The sequence below is a fragment of the Mauremys reevesii genome, linkage group 14 (genome assembly GCF_016161935.1).
Source record: "Mauremys reevesii isolate NIE-2019 linkage group 14, ASM1616193v1, whole genome shotgun sequence".
NCBI classification, from domain to species: Eukaryota; Metazoa; Chordata; order Testudines; family Geoemydidae; genus Mauremys; species Mauremys reevesii.
The window spans coordinates 4,591,221-4,608,141 of NC_052636.1; the positions used below are offsets into that span (position 1 = coordinate 4,591,221).

A 16,921-nucleotide genomic window follows, 5' to 3' on the forward strand; every position below is an offset into this window, starting at 1 on the left:
AGTTCAGGATTGTTCCCTGCAGGTGTGGAATCATTATGGCAGATGTCACTCATGGCTTCCCTCCTATTCTGACTGACAACTGGCAGCAGGTGCCTCCCCAGTCTCACTTTCCCCCGAGTGTTCTCGTGAGATGCAGACCAAAACTGATCCCTTCCTCTCTCTTCTGTGGAAGGGTTTGGGGAAAATCAGCACCTGATAGGTTTGATCTCTCCCACACTTATTTTGGATTGTTCATCCCTTTTACCATTCCTCTCTCTGAGATTTTCTTTCTTTCCGGCAAAGGGAGTGACCTGTGTCTGGATTCTCTCTGTCTCCCATCAGGTGATGGGATGGTGAGTCAGAATGAGGAGGAGAAACCCCAGCAGGAAGATGCTGAGCAAGGAGAACCACATGGAACTTTATCAGGAAGATCCAAAGGGAATGTTTCTGGGAGTTGTCCACTCGCAGAAAAAACAAAAGCATGTGAGACTCAGCAGAGGCCAAAGGAAAACTTTAGTAGCCACTCAGACCTTATAACAAGTGACAGAATTAACTTGGAAGAGACACGCCACATGTGCCCTGAGTGTGGGAAAAGCTTCAATTGGAGCTCTGCCCTTATCAGACATCAGAGAATCCACACAGGGGAGACGCCCTACACGTGCTCTGAGTGCGGGAAAAGCTTCAGTCGGCGCTCAGTCCTTATCAGACATCAGAGAATCCACACAAGGGAGATGCCCTACACATGCTCTGAGTGTGGGAAAAGCTTCAATCAGAGCTCTGTCCTGAGCACACACAGGAGAATCCACACAGGGGAGACGCCCTACACGTGCTCTGAGTGCAGGAAAAGCTTCAGTCAGAACTCAGACCTTATCAGACATCAGAAAATCCACATGAGAGAGAACTGTAACAAATCCCTTGACTAGGGCTGGGCAAAATTAAAAAAAAAATCACATTTCCTAATTCCCACATAGTGATTTTTGCACCATCTTCACCATGGTCTCTCAGCTCCACCAGACGAGTTACCTGCTTCTGCCTTTTGCAGCTCACCCTTCTTTGGGGTCAGTGTGATCTTTTCTATCAACTCCTTTCCTTTTGAGCCAGGAATGTTCATCAGCTCCTGGAGGTTTGATCCCAACAAGGTACAGTGAGGCAAAAAGTATCTGTGCCTTACATCCACTAGGGCTGTACATGGCGTTGTCTGCTCAAGTTAGTGATCTTGATGTAAAAAGACAATTATAGTTGTAGAACAGATGCCCAGGTGCAGTGGTTGGCATTAGCTTTCCCCTTCAACTGACCTAAATTCCATCACTTTTCCTAGTCTAAACAAACCCTGAGCATCATGGTTATACTGTTCCCCCATTTCAAAGCCATTGTTAGTCATCGAGTTCCCCTTTTGGAAATAAATTGTTTCATTCCCAGTTGCTCTGATGTTGCTTCAAGTTGTGTTGGAGAGCAGATTTTTTTTTCTACCATTTTTCTCACTTAAAATATATTGAACTAATACAAAGAGCAGGAACAGGGCAAGGATAGGAAAAATTGTCATTTCACCCTCTGTAAAAACAGTAAATCAGAGGGATTCCCAACGAGAGGCGTACAGCTTTCTGCACCGGGACTACAGCCCCGTGGTGCCAGTGTAGACACCCTGGTCGATTACAGTGCTGTGATTGGCCTCCGGGAGGTGTCCCAAAATCCCTGTTCTCACCTCTCTGGTCTTTGGTTTGAATTCTACTGCACTCCCTCAGGTGACCAACCGTGAACCCCACCCCTTAAATTCCTTGGGAATTTTGAAAGTCCCACTTCTACAGAGACTAATTATGGTTACAGACCCATCCTGAAATTAGAGCAGGATATTGTAAAGCTTTATCTCATAGTACAGTAACACAATTCAAACCTGTCGGCACAGAGGAGAAAGCACTCCTTCAGTTCACATTTATTGCTACTGATCTCACTGACAAACTTCCTTTTCTCAGTACTGCTCCAGGTGTTTTCCCTCTGTTCCCTCCCAGCTGTGGTTACGGGACTGCAGCAGCTCCCCAGGGCCAGCTTTGCTCTTTCACTTACATCCTTCACTTGTTTGGATAGAGCTGGGTCTGCCCCCAGTTTAATTCACATCTGAGACCTCAGGTACCAGCAGATCGTTACAAAGGCTAAATTCCCATCACCACCAGTGGGAGGTTATCCTGGGCTGCCAGGGCTGCAGGATTTAGCCCATGGTCAGTCAAGGTGCTACAGCAGCTGCACTCTTACATTGTGAGTCCTGCAACTTAATACCAAACTGCTCTGCCATAGTCTGCAGGGGGCCTGACTTGCTGAGAATCTGGCAGAAGAGAGACCCTGGAGTAGAGAAGGAAAATGTCCTCAGCAGTCACAGCTGGCAGGAGCAGGAAACGTTCAGTTTGTTTTTAAACTCCTCTCCCTGCTCAAGCCTTTAATCATTCCTGTGGCTCTTCTCTGAACCCTCTGCAATTTACCAGGGACAACAACCAACCAACCAAACCAGGCTGTTCTGCGCAATGTAACAGTCTATTGCCTTTCAAGGCTGACTATAAATCAGCTCATTCTATTCACCCAAGAGTTCCACTTTAAGGGCTTTTTGTTTTCTAATTCCAATCAAACCCTGTGCAACAGCATCACTGTTAACTCATCATCTGCTCACTTCACATTCACAGGGTCACAAAGTGGGCAGGTCTAAGTCTTTCCTCCCACACCAACATGAAGAAAATCAGTGACAGAAAATGCCGTAAAGCGCCTCTGCTGCCTTGCACAACAGCCTGGGGAAATACACGAGGGGAAGTGCTTTCCTCTCTCCTCCTGACACCGGGTAACATTTCTGTCTGTCCTTGAGATCCTGCCACAGGGACAAGGCTTGAGGATCAAATGACATGTTAAGGCTTCATTGGATTGCACGTTCCTTTACTCCTTCAATAGTGATAAGGGTGCATGAGCTTGAAACAATCCAGCTCTGACTTTCACACCGGAGGCAATTTTCAGGGTCGCAATAAAAAACCAACTTTTTTTATGAGCAAGTTGAATCGAGTCGTTGCGAGATGATAAATCCAGAGCCCCAGGCTGACTTTCTGTCATCACATGTTTTTAGAGTAGATCACATTCACTGGGTGGTGCTCCTGCTGGGAAGTGTCTCTCCAGTGGCAGCACCCAGTGCACATTCCCCACTTACAAACTCATCTTCAGTATATCGGCCACTCAACCTAGCGAGTGGGGAGGGTCCCAGTGGTCGGGCTCCAGCCCCTGGATCCCGAGCCTGGCAAGCCCGAGTCAGCCGGCCTGGGCCAGCTGTGGGGTTTAATTGCAGTGCAGACATACACGGGTGTCACAATCCCAGCTTCCTCCTCAGGGAATCAAGCCCTTGTCCCCCCCATGACAGGCAGGGAAAGTCACCACTGTACTCGTGAGGTCGGAACTGACACTGCCCCTGCACAGGGACCCAGGGGAATGGCTCGGGCAGCTCCTTGGCCAGCTGTGGCTGGCAGGAGACCCAGCGAGGCAGGAGCTGCTCTGGGTTCTCTGCAGGGGAGATTAACTGGGAGAAGGGGGGAGTTTGTCTCTGATTTACAGGGAGCTTTGCCAGAGTGGAGCCTGTAGGTCACATGCTGGGGGGCTGTGACGGGCACACAGGCTCCGTGCTCTGGAACAGCTCTGAGTCAAACCCAGGCAGGAGCCTCCTCAGTGTGACTCCCCCAGGGGACGCTCTCACTGGGGGAAGCCTCCTTGGCTTCAGCCCCTCCTGGGACTGACCTTGGACCTTTCAGCCCCCCTGGTCCACACCAGGAGCTTCCTGCAGTGAGTCCACCTGAATCGGACACCTCGGAAAGCCTCACGCCCCCCCCCCCCCGAAGGGGAGTCCTGCACCCCCAACTTCCACAGTCCCCAGTGACTCTCAGCCAGCGCTGTACAACAGAAGGTTTGTTAGGGGTCTGGGATCCAGCCTGGGAAAGTTCTGTGTTCGCACAGGAAGCAGGAAGATTCAGCAACGTCCATCTTGGGGAGACCCCGAACTCAGAGCCTGGGCTCTCCCCTCAAGTCCCCAACCCAGCAGACTCCTTGCTCCCAACAGCCCAACTCAGCCAGGCCCTTTGCCCCTCGTCTGTCCTTTGTCCTGTTTCCCTGGCAACCTGCTCACCTGGCCTCCAGCTCGTTCTTTGTTCTCCGACTCCTCCCAGCCAGCTGGCCTCTTGCAGCAGGTGCGCCTGGCCATCGGTTGCTAGGAGACAGAATTTGTGGCCATTGTCTGGGCCCAGGCAGCTCGACAGCAGCCACACCTGCCCTTTGGGGGTCTCTGCCAAGATTTAACCCCCTTGTCCCACCACCGAGATCCGTGGTCCCAAAACACTTCAGGGTCATGCCCCCCACCCCTGTCCATGCTCCCCCCGGGTCGTGGCTGGGAGTGGGGCCGCAGCTAAGGGGGAAGGGACACAGACAGGGGTAAGGGGGCTGAGGCAGGGGCCAGAGCTGGGGCTGGAGCCAAGAGTGGAGCTGGGTGGCTCCCCCTCCCCATCCCCATGGGGGCTGGCCTGGGCCCAGCTGCATCCCCCTGAATGTTACTCCATTCCCCCTGGCAGGGGGCACCCCACATTTTGGACCTTTAACCTAGATAATCGTGCAACAAATAGGGGAAACTGAGGTACACACAAGATGCAAACAAAACATCCAGAAAATTCCCACTTCGTCAAAGGGGTGTCAGTGGGGTCAGAGCTGGGCAGCAGCACAGGAAAGTGGGGAGGTTAAACTGCAAAACATCCCCCTGTGTTCCCACAAAAGCCTCTCGTTTATCCCCTAACCCCTCCCCATGAAAATCTCCACCCCTGCCCTGGCCCACAGAGACCCCCTTCACTCCAACGCAGATTTTTAACTTTTCTTACTTGTCCTTGGCCTTCCACAAACATTGTTCCCATCAAAATGATCCAGGGCTTTTACAATGAGAATGAGAAAACAAACTAAATCAAACCCAAAGAAACCGCTATCGGCCTCCCCACCACACACACTTTGGGTCTGAATTTTTCTACTGAAATGTTGAGGCAATAAAACTCTCACTGCTCTTGTCCAGAAACAAACCTAAGCCCACCATGCAGTACCTGGGGCATCTATGTCTGACCCACCAAGGCTTCAGCTCCTTTGGGGAGATTTCCAGCTGCCCAGTCCTGCTGCTATTCCAGGGGAGCAATTCCTGGCTCCTGTCAGCATTTATCTCAGCCCCGTTCTGGGCATCACAGGTTTCTCTGGGAAAGGGCAGTGAGTGGTTCTAGGGTCCAGTGATCCTCCTCCAAATCGAGCTAGAACCTGGGGCTCCTTCCCCTTCCCCAGGCTGTGGGCGGGGAGGCATTTCACAGAGCTCTTGGAGCTATAGCCCATGGCTAAGGAGAGAGAAAAAGCCTCCTATCCCCCTCTGTTCTGGGGGCTGGGTTTCCTCCTGAAGCCTCTGCCCCCCACTTTGTGCCCATGGCTCATCCCTGACCCTTGCTGCTGCTCCTTGCTATAGACTGTGAAAGGAGCGGAGGCAGCGCAGGAGCCTTCTGGGGACGCAGATCTGAGGCTTTGGGAGAGACGCATTGTCTGAGACATCAGAGCGCTGCAAACCCTGCAGCCACCCCCTCAATCCGGGGCCTGTTCCAGCCCTGAGTCTGGGCTGCCGCGATCCCTCCCCCAGAGCAGGGCGCCCACAGATTACAGCCTGGAAATAGGCGTGTGAGACTAACTCCTGCTTTCCCTGACAGGGCCTCCCCTAGACCAAGTAGCATCCCAGGCAAGACGTGTCTTCGGAACCCTCCAGCCCCGCTCCATATGTTAAACCATTGAATACCTTATTTTTATTGCATTTGTAGCTCATTTCATTATTTTGATGCACAATCTGGATGCATGATTTTCTCTATCATATAAGACAATAAATGTTCATGCTAGGATGTGTAAATCTGTATTTATTCATGCCGTATATAAGCAAATGAAAAAATCATTTATTTTAAGCATATAGAAACTTTTAATTTTGACAGTAACTGAAATGTACTAACATCTAGAAATGGAGCCCTCACCAGCACAGGGTGGGCCGGTATTAAATAGTGTTACAGTTGGAGACAGACAGCATTAGGATATTAACCCCAGGCCCTTTGTTCAAAGGTCACTTCTCTAGCCTTTCCCCCATGAACTGAAGCACAGCAGTTGAGAGATCCAGATACTAGTTGATGACGTTTCCAAGGGCTAAAATAGCAAGCAATGTCCATCTTGCATTGGCCATTGTTGACTGGAGAGATGGTTTATGGAGAATAAACTTCAAGGTGAGAAGCAGCAGCCCAAAAAGGGCCCCTGCAAGTGCTGAAGTAGCTCAGTTGGGAGAGCGTTAGACTAAAGATCTAAAGGTCCCTGGTTCAATCCCAGGCTTCAGCAGACTGTTTCATCCCTCTTCATGCAGCAGTGGGCTCTTTCCTGGAAGCACAGCACTACCTCTACTCAATGCAAGTCCCTCATTTTGGGCTTCACTGCAGGAAAAGGCAGCATTGGCTTCTGCACCCAGTTGACTCACCAGACCTTTCTTTCTTCTCTTGCTGCTTCTCAGCAAGGGGAAGAAAAAGAAGCTCCCCTTCAAGCTAGAGTCACAAAGGTGATGTAAGGACGACTTCCTGATCCCTGGCTCCAGTCCTCTGTTCTTCCAGCTGACCCATCAGAGAGCTGCTGCCAGTTTCTCCAGGTTCGCCCATCAGTGTGTGCCAGGGTGAGCACCACCAAAATGCAGGGAATTTGAGGGCAGGGCAGGGCAGTGCACTGTAATGGAGTTTCTGTAGTGTAGTCGTTCTCACATTTGCCTAACCTGCATTAAGCCGGCTAGGCAGAACTGACACCAACTTGTCTGGGATGTTCCCCAGAAGCAGAGCACAAGTTTGAAATACGGGCAGCATAGAACCAATATTCATAATGTCAACTACAAAAATGATACACATATAGAGATAGCATCATTATCAGCCAATCAGAACCTCTCCATAGACCCCTTACACAACAGCCTTTATACAATATTGGCTGCAAATATAGAACAGTGGTCGCAACGGTGATCTATAAAGTTACAGATTATGTCAATAACGTCACAGGAGGTGACACGGCATCAGTGAGACTGATACTGGAATACTGCCTCCAGTTTTGGTGTCCTCATTTGAAAAAGATGTTGTGAAATTAGAGTTTGGGGCAGCAAAGAGCCACCAAATGTTCTGAGGGCTGGAGAAAAATGCCTTCTAGTGAGCTATTGAAAGAGCTCAACCTGTTTAGCTGATCAAAAGAAGCTTGAAAGGTGACTTCATTGAAGTGCTGAAGTGCCTTAATGGAGAGAAAAGATTGGATATTAAAGGACTTTTTAAAATAGCAGAGAAAGGAATAACAAGACCCAACGGCTGGAAGGTGAAAAGAGACAAATTCATATTACAACTAAGGCACAAATATTCAACAGCGAGGATGATTCACTACAGGAACATGCTACCAGGGAAAGTGGCTGATTCTCCATCTCCTGATGTAATTTCATGAGGACTAGATGCTTTTCTGGAATGTGTTTGCCCCCAAAGTAGCTCTTGTGTTTACAGGAGGCCTGTGATATGCAGGGGGTGAGATTAGATTCTCTAATGGTCTCATCTGGGCAGGATCTCAGATTATTGGTCCAAGGTGGTGCTGACATCAGCCAGGCAGGACAGGGAGTGATTTTACTGGAAAACAGCCGTCCCTGTTTAGAAGGTAAGAGCCTCCTGGAGGTTTGAAACCTGTTCAGTCTGATCCATGTGGTGACAGTTGAATTCCAGGCATGGAAAACACGAGCTTAAGGAGGCAGAATTTTATTGCGCACCTGGGATTTTGTCCCTTAGAATCACTGGGGACATTAGGGTTTGTCCTTTTTGTTTCACCTTTTCCTCCTTCCCTCCCTCCCTCCTTTCTCTTCGTGTCTTGCTTCTTTTGTCCTTTCTCCTGTTCTTCCAATACTGGGAGAGAGGGGGGGGGTGTTGCGGGGGAGGGCTCTGCAGCTCCCACTGTGGGAGGTCCACCCAAAAATATGGGGCTGAAATAGTGCTCGGGCAGTGATCCCCACCAGTGACCTGAGCCATCCTTTGGGCTCTCTGGTGAGAACCCTCAGCCTCCCGTCCTCAGTCTCTACCCTGATTGACTGAGCAGGGGGTTATTTATAAGGAGGAGACTCAGGTCCTTGTTCTCTTTTAAGACCAAGTAAATAAGTCAGAACCAGTTCTATGTTTGATGAATTTTGCTGCTTCTGGGCCAAAGCTTTCTATTCCTTGGGCACACTTGTTCCCCATTCACAGCGCCACCCCCCTCTCCATTTACAGCAAGGTGCAGCATGAGGTTTCAGCTACCATATTCCCTCCCCCTCCCTTTCCTGTTGATAGCAGCCAAGGGAATGCTGGGAAATGTAGTTCTTTCCCTGCTCCAGGGCTGGCTCTATAGGCAGGGAGCTAACCAAGGAACTACAGCTCCCAGGGCTCCCTGTTGGTTATCAGCTCCCAGGCTGGATCCCTGCCAGCTGCTGCCCGTGCAAATGGGCTGCTCCAAGCACCTGCTTGCTTTGCTGGTGCCTATAGCTGCCCTTGCATCCACCCATCCTGCACCCCCACCCTGTGCCCCAGCCCGGAGCCTGCACCCAGCACCCAAGCTCCATTCCAGAGCCTGTACCCAACTCCATCCCAGACCCCGATCTCTCAACCATCTTATACCTCAAACCACTGCCCCAACCAGGGCCTGCACCCCAGACCTCCTCCCCCCACCCAAACTCCCTTGCAGAGCCTTAGGCAGGTGGGGGGCAGAGTTCGCGGGGGGGGCAGGCTCTGAGTGTTCTGGGCACCACCAAAATTTCTACAAACCTGCTGACCCAGATACTTGGAGGAGGGGTGAGGAGGCGAATGGCGAGTCGGATGGAGGGGAGCATCCATTTTCAGTATTTTAATTTTTGGTACTGCAGTGATTGACTGCTGTGTGCATTAATATAGTGACCCTGGGTCTTTGAATGAGGCTTTATACCGGGGGAGGAGGGAGTGAGGAGGTAAGTGGCGAGTCGGTGGATGGAGAGGGGCAAATCTCCCAGATTCAAAATCTGGGACTGTGTCTGTTGGTCCTTTTTGCTGCTTTTCTCTGGGCTGGGGGTTGTCCCAGTGCTGCACAGAGGGGTTCCCACAGGAAGGTGCTTGCTCCTAACCCCCGAGGCCGTCAGTGTGTCGGCTCTTCTCTAGCCAGTCCACTTGCCAAGTCTGATTGTCCCTTGTCTGGCTCCCAGCCCCTCTCCAAGGGTTGCAGCTGTCTGGAGGTGCTGCCTTCCACGCCTTCCTCAGTCCCACCTCATTCAGGGGGTTGGACTAGATACCTCCTGAGGTCCCTTCCAACCCTGAGATTCTATGATTCTATGATTCACTCAACAGGGCGATGGATTACCAGGTGGGAGGAAGATCTTATTCTACTTCTAGCAAAAAGACATTTTTCTGTTACCTTAATTACACTACCTTAGGGGCCCCCTATAACATATTACCAAGGTTCAATACAAAGTCATAGACAAGTTATACAAAAATGCGTAATGCAGAGATTTATCTACAACCGCATTGAGTGACTGCTGTGTGCAGTGATATAGTGACCCCTGGGTCTCTGAATGAGGCTTTATACTGGGGGTGGGGGTGAGGGGGCAAGTGGGGAGCAGGTGGGCAAGTGGGTGGGCAAGTGGCAGGTGGGCACAGAGATGAGCAGTGAGCCAGCAGGGGCTCTAGGGGCGGGCAGGGGGGTTTCTGGCAGGGGAGGGAGGAGGTGAAAGGAGGCGAGTGGTGGGTGGGAGACTGACTAGCAGGAGATGCAGCAGGCCAGTGGGGGGCTAAGGGGTGAAGGGGGGTGTGACGGTGAGATCTGGTCACCCTATGGGGGCCGTTTCTTCTCCCTCCCCCAAACCTTCCTTTTCGGCCCACAGCTGTTTTGGTGGCGCGGTGCTGGGGAACGGCGGTTTGATTCTGCAGAGTGGGCGGCGCTGCTGGGGGTTGTTTCCACAGGGATGGGTGGCGCTGGGGGGGGTGTTTTGGCACAGCAGGGGGGCACAATTTTATATTCTTGCCTTGGGTGTAAAAATAGCTAGTTATGGCTCTGGGACCCCATATTGCGCTAGGTGCTGTACAATCCCTGGCCAACACTGGGACACCCAGGGGGTTCCCCTCAATTTCCCTGAGCCTCTGCTGCCCAACTGCTTCTGACTCCATCTGGATCACCCCTCCCCCCCCCGCAAAAAACCCACCTTTCCAAACAGTCCTTCTTTCTCTGACCCCTGATTCCGCTTTCACACCCTGGGCCCATCTCCTCTCTTCATCCCTCCCCTCCCCCACAGGTGAGCAGAGATGGAGGCAACTTCAGCCACTGGAGCCAGCCCCAGCGAGCGCTGCAGCCCGCCCGGGGGTGTTTGCAGACACAGGAAGGGAGCAGCTGGGAGCGGTGGGTGCTGGGAAGGAGGCAGGAGAACAAATCCCAGAGACCCAACATGGGGCAGCTCCTGGGGGCGGGGCTCTGGCACAGCCCGGGGGCGGGGCAGCTCCTGGGGGCGGGGCTCTGGCACAGCCCGGGGGCGGGGCAGCTCCTGGGGGCGGGGCTCTGGCACAGCCCGGGGGCGGGGCAGCTCCTGGGGGCGGGGCTCTGGCACATTGTGACGCAGGAGCCCGGGCTCAGCAGCTGCTCCCTGGTGGCCACGTGCTGCCAGCAGCGCTGGAGCCGCCCGGGCCGGAGTGGAGCCGCTGTTCTCAGCTGCAGCAGGATCTGCCCCCGGCCCCGCTGGGCTCCAGGTGGGGACAGAGCCTGGTGCCCGGGGCTCCCCTGTGTGCGGCTGGCGGGAGGGGAGAGGCCGGAGCTACAGGCGGGGAAGGGTGGTGGGGCAGGCGGGGGGTTGATCGGTCTCTGGGCACCAGGGGAGCCCGGGGGCAGAGTGTGAGTGTGAGTGTCCCAGGCCCAGGCGTGTGCAGGGGGGGAGTCCCGGCATCCCAATGCCCTGAGCCCGGCTGGGGAGGCTGCTCCCCCCCTCCCGTGGGGGCTCCGGGGGGGGGGCAGGCTGCGGCGGCTGCAGGCGGGTGCTCGGCCCCCCCCAGGACTGACCCGCTGCCGGTGTGACAACACATTGTGCAACCCTCCCGTTTTGCAGCTAGGTGCAGTTTCTGCCGCACAACGTAACCATCTGTGCTCCTGCTCAGGACTTGCTGCCACCTGGTCCATGGGGTGCGAATCAGGAGGGACAGGGTGTGTGGTCGAAAACACTCACATTCTGCTTCCTCCTGGCTAATGTGCCACATTGACCTATTGCAGGGGTTTGGGGGGTTCTGCGTTTTCATTTAATTTTAAATGAAGCTTCTTAAGCGTTTTAAAAACCTTATTTACTTTATATACAACAATAGTTTAGTTATATGTTATAGACTTATAGAAAGAGACCGTATAAAAATATTAAAATGTATTACTGGCATGCGAAACCTTAAATCAGAGAGACTAAATGAAAACTCATCACAGCACTTCTGAAAGGTTGCCGAACCCTGATCTTTTGGATGAGTGAGGTGTGCTCTTTCACTTGTTTGTGTGTGACTACGTGAAAAGGGAGGTAAGGTTTGGGGGTACAGAGCACACCCCTGACCCCAAGGTGATACCAGAGCGGCCCCTTTCATTTTTTCCACTGGCTTCCTTCTTGCTTATTTCCAATGACTTGGTTGCCTATGCACCTGTCACTGGTCCGGGGATGGTTGTGCACCTGTCACTGGTCCAGGGATGGTTGCAAATCGGGAGAGATGGAGTTTGTGGTCGAAAACACTCACGATCTGCTTCCTCCTGTCTAATGTGCCAAATTGATCTACTGGATGATTGAGGCACACGCTTTCACTTGTTTGTGTGTGAATACGTGTTTGGGTACAGAAGGGTTTCATTGCATCTTCTCTCTTGGCCCAGCTACTGTTCTCCCTTCTTGTTGCATTGATAGTGGATGGGTGTGTCTCACCTTTTTTTTTATTTGTATAAGCTAGGGACAGTCTTGTCCTCTTCTCCTGTCCTGATGTTAGATGGAGGCAGTGCAAAATGCACTACAGTCATATAGTATTTCAAATGCACAGCTGCATTTCAATGATCTGAGGTTTGAAGAACAATGTGGAACTAGCTATTCTTCTTTGAGTGATTGCTCCTGTGTATTCCACAGTAGGTGTGTGTGCTCGCCATGTGCACCGGTGCCAGAAGTTTTTCCCTTAGCAGTACCCATAGCGGGGGAGCACCGCTGCGACCCCTGGAGTGGCGCCTCTATAGCACGCTATAAGGGGAGCTGTGCACTCCCCCCACCCTCACTTCCTTCTTGCCGCCAGTGAAGGTAGTCAGAACTTTGTGCTCCAGCCTTGCAATAGGCCTTCTAGTAGCCTTAGTAGTACTCATCTTCTCCTTAGTTGGATAACTTCTTTAGTTTGTTGTGTGGTGCGGGGCATGCCCCATGCCCCAGGCTTCAAGTCGTGCAACTCCTGTCCCAGTTCTATGCCAAGAAGCGACCCGCACACTCAGTGTCTTCGCTCCTTGCGTGAGACTCATGTAACTGATCACTGTAAGATCTGTCGGTCGTTCAAGCCTCGAATGAAATGTGAGAGATCCAGCTCCAGGTCCCGCTGGATGGAATCTGCATTGGCCCCGCACCGCACACCGATTGGACTCAGCACCGGTGCCTCATCCTCGGTGCAGAGCGAGGCGCCCTCCACCAGTCGGCACTGCTCACCTGCTAAGAAGCAAGGGAAGACTCAGCGGCGCCGACAAAAGGACAGAGGTGAGGCCGGACCCAAGTTGGGCAGCCCACGATCCCCCCCGGGACCCAGACCTCCGACTTACACCGAGCAGAGTAGTCTGTTCCCGTCTGCGCGCCTCTACCGCGGTGAGAATGCTGTTGATGCTGGAGGCTGCACAGGTCACGCGTGACACCCTTTCCCTCCCAGTGCCGGGTGTGCCGCCTGAGATGGGTCCCCGGTCCCGAGGGAAGCCACTGTTGGGAGCACACCAACCCTCCCCGACAAGAGACAGCCCATGCTCTGAGGACCATACGCCCTTGTTAGAGGAATTGCTCGTGAGGGGGGTCCCTGAAGAGGGATGAGGAGGGGGGTGGGAAGGTGGGGGTGAAACAAACTGAAGGTGGTATCCCAATTCCACCGTGCGCAGGACCCAACAATCCGATGTTAGCTGGGACCATGCAGGGAGGAAATGAGAGAGGTGGTTGTAGAAGGTGGGGAAGGATCCAGGGAAACAACTGGTGCGCCGTCCTCGGGCGTCCCTTCAAAAGTTCTGTTTGGGCCCCACCGCTGGTTTAGGGGGGCCCTGATTTTGACCCCCTTGGGGCCCAGACTGTCTTCTGCGATTCCCCCGGCCATGTCTTCTGCCGAAGTCCTGTCGTGGCCTAGGTGGGGGGTAAGTGCGGTGAGGCTGAGGGTGGAGGGACCTGTGCTGGGTCACTGGGGTGTGCATCCCCCACAAGCGCATGATTATTCTGCTGTCCTTTAGGCTTTGCAGCCTAGGGTCAGTCTTTTCCGAAAATAGCCCCTGGCCTTCAAAGGGCAAGTCTTGTATAGTTTGCTGTAATTCAGGTGGAAGGCCTGACACCTGAAGCCAGGAAATTCGTCTCATCGACACTCCTGTAGCCAGAGTCCTGGCTGCAGAGTCGGCTACGTCCAATGAAGCTTGGAGGGAGGTTCTCGCTACCTTCTTTCCCTCTTCCAATAGGGCTGTAAACTCATGGCCGGGAGTCTTGGGGAACCAGTTCCGTGAATTTCCCCATAGACACCCAGGTGTTGTAATTGTAGCGACTGAGTAGAGCTTGCTGGTTTGCCACCCTAAGTTGGAGGCCCAACAAGTCCATGCGCCTAGCCTCTTTGGACTTGGGAGCAGGAGCTTGCTGGCCATGGCGTTCCCTCTCGTTGACCGATTGCATTACTAGGGAGCAAGGAGGAGGGTGCACGTACAGATATTCGTACCCTTTAGAGGGCACCATGTACTTCCGCTCCACTCCCCTGGCTGAGGGGGGGATAGAGGCTGGGGATTGCCAGATGGTATCAGCGTTCGCCTGTAGAGGCGAATAAAAGGCAGGGCCACTCTTGTAGGGGTGTCTGCCGATAAGATGTCCACCACTGGATCCTCTATTTCAGGGACCTCCTCCACCTGCAGATTCTTATTCTGAGCCACCCGTCTCAGAAGGTCTTGATGAGCCCTCAGATCAATTGGAGGAGGGCCGGAGGAGGATGTCCCCGCACCACCTCATCTGGTGAGGAGGAAGAGGAGAGGCCAGGGACAAGAGGATCCTGTGGGGGCTCCTGTTCTTGAGGAGCGGCGTCAAGCTCAGGTGGGGCCTGGGTGTCTGCCGGTGGAACCGAAGCCTCTTCCATACCCATGGGGGGGGGGTCGGCTTATGGTCGCCTCTGGCACCCGGTGTTCCGATGGGGCAGACCGTGGTGCATCTGGGGGAGCACCTTGGGCTTGGTGGTACGCCAAAGGTGTCCAGAAAGACCACTGATGGGGGGCCTTGCTCGTGGCCTTGGGTCTCCGGGAACACGTGGCTGGGCACGTCCAAGTCATGGTCCTGTGCATAGGAAGCGCTACCAGCATGAGATGACACCGAGGTGTGTCTCAACGGCCAAGGGGGTGCTGAGAGACCTTGAGAAGGAGCCACATCTCGGGTTGGTCTTTCTCGGGTCAGCACCGGGGAGCGGTACCGGGAGCTGTTATGGTACCGCGAACGAGACCAGGACCTACGACCGTATCGGTGTCGGGAGGTCGACCAGGATCTCGATCCCCTTCTCCTAGAATGACTGCGAGATGAGCGGTGCCGTGAACGGTGCTGGGAGCCTGATCGGTACTGGGTGTACCGGGCAGGCGAATGGGAGGCTGAGTGGTGCCGCGAGTGCGACCAGTATCGCGATGGAGAGTGGCGTCAGGAATGCGAGCGGCGACGGGACCAAGAACGCCAGCGGGACCAAGATCTTGATTGGCACGTCTCAGCGGTTCCCATGGAGGGTGGCCTCAGCAGGGCAGGCTTACCAATGGAATGAATGACCCACACCGGCGGTGCCGGGGGCTGAGGCAGCGCGGTCTCCATCATCGTGATCAATTCCCTCGCCGTGGAGAAGGTCTACGGGGCCGATTGAATAGCGAGCTCAACCACAGCGTGAGCCGGGGAGCTTTCAGGCACCGGACTCGACGGCCCTTGCGGGACCGAAATCGACGGTGCCGTGGCGGGTCTTGGTGCTGGGCGATCCATCTTAGGTAGGTGCTCCGTCTGTGGTGCAGACGGTGCCGAAGAAGCAGGAGCCTTATGTTGCTTCCTGGGCCGCGGGGACAGGGAGTGGTGCCGAGCCGACATCGGTGCCGGTGAAGGTCGGCACCACTCTCCATCGCGATACTGGTCGCACTCGCGGCACCACCCTAAAGAGCTATGAGATCTTTGCTCACCAATTCTCATAAAACTTGTGTTTGTTATGCCTTTTTGGTGACTTTAGTATTATGATCTATTATAAATAAAGTGCATTTAATTGATTGATTTTAAAATGAAATTAGTAACTGGAAAAAATGGCCAGTATTTTTTTAAACCTGTGACAATTATAAGCTACTGTATTCTGTTGTTTAGTTTCTAGAATCAAAAGTATATCTAAGTATAATCTAAAGTTCTCCTGCAAAATGCCGGCTGTGCAAATCATAGAATCATAGAATCTCAGGGTTGGAAGGGACCTCAGGAGGTCATCTAGTCCAACCCGCTGCTCAAAGCAGGACCAAACCCAACTAAATCATCCCAGCCAGGGCTTTGTCAAGCCTGACCTTAAAAACCTCAAAGGAAGGAGATTCCACCACCTCTCTAGGTAACCCATTCCAGTGCCTCACCACCCTACTAGTGAAAAACTTTTTCCTAATATCCAACCTAAACCTCCCCCTCTGCAACTTGAGACCATTACTCCTTGTTCTGTCATCTTCTACCACTGAGAACAGTCTAGATCCATCCTCTTTGGAACCCCCTTTCAGGTAGTTGAAAGCAGCTATCAAATCCCCCCTCATTCTTCTCTTCTGCAGACTAAACAATCCCAGTTCCCTCAGCCTCTCCTCAGAAGTCATGTGCTCCAGCCCCCTAATCATTTTTGTTGCCCTCCGCTGGACTCTCTCCAATTTATCCATATCCTTCTTGTAGTGTGGGGCCCAAAACTGGACACAGTACTCCAAATGAGGCCTCACCAGTGCTGAGTAGAGGGGAATGATCACATCCCTCGATCTGCTGGAAATGCCCCTACTTATACAACCCAAAATGCCATTAGCCTTCTTGGCAACAAGGGCACACTGTCGACTCATATTCAGCTTTTCGTCCACCGTAACCCCTAGGTCCTTTTCTGCAGAACTGCTGCCCAGCCATTTGGTCCCTAGTCTGTGGCATTGCATGGGATTCTGCCGTCCTAAGTGCAAGACTCTGCACTTGTCCTTGTTGAACCTCATCATATTTCTTTTGGCCCAATCCTCTAATTTGTCTAGGTCCCTCTGTATCCTATCCCTACCCTCCAGCATATCAAACACTCCTCCAAGTTTAGTGTCATCTGCAAACTTGGTAAGGGTGCAGTCCACACCATCCTCCAGATCGTTAATGAAGATATTGAATAAAACCGGCCCCAGCACCGACCCTTGGGGCACTCCACTTGATACCGGCTGCCAACTAGACATAGAACCATTGATCACTAAGACATGGAACCATTGATCACTCCTGTGGCTGGATCATTCTTGGGTTTTTATTTTAAGTACAAAATAAATACGTATAACAAATTTAAACGTATGTAATTAGTAATTTGATATGTTGGGTGGTGCCTCTTTTTATGTGTTTGCTTCCCTGATGTTAGAACCTGGCTATGGCACTGCTGTAGAGGGCTCATCACCCAGCAGCTGGGGGCCACCATGCGGGCTCAGC

General features: G+C 52.8%; 2 protein-coding genes and 1 non-coding gene across 3 annotated transcripts in view; 2 read left to right on the plus strand and 1 right to left on the minus strand.

The window, feature by feature from the left end:
- The window catches only part of LOC120381416 (zinc finger protein 271-like), a 1,091,725-nt gene that overhangs the window by 651,986 nt on the left and 422,818 nt on the right, over window positions 1-16,921 (minus strand). The window lies entirely within an intron of this gene.
- Window positions 636-16,921, plus strand: part of LOC120381435 (zinc finger protein 850-like) — a gene marked incomplete at its 5' end in the record, with an annotated part of 117,533 nt that continues 101,247 nt past the window's right edge. Inside the window, 2 exons of the mRNA XM_039499632.1 lie at window positions 636-831; window positions 3,007-3,018. Coding sequence (XP_039355566.1) covers window positions 636-831; window positions 3,007-3,018 — 208 coding nt within the window. The remainder of the gene's footprint in view (window positions 832-3,006; window positions 3,019-16,921) is intronic.
- Window positions 6,303-6,375, plus strand: TRNAF-AAA. The gene has a single exon. It is a non-coding gene; the product is annotated as a tRNA-Phe (tRNA).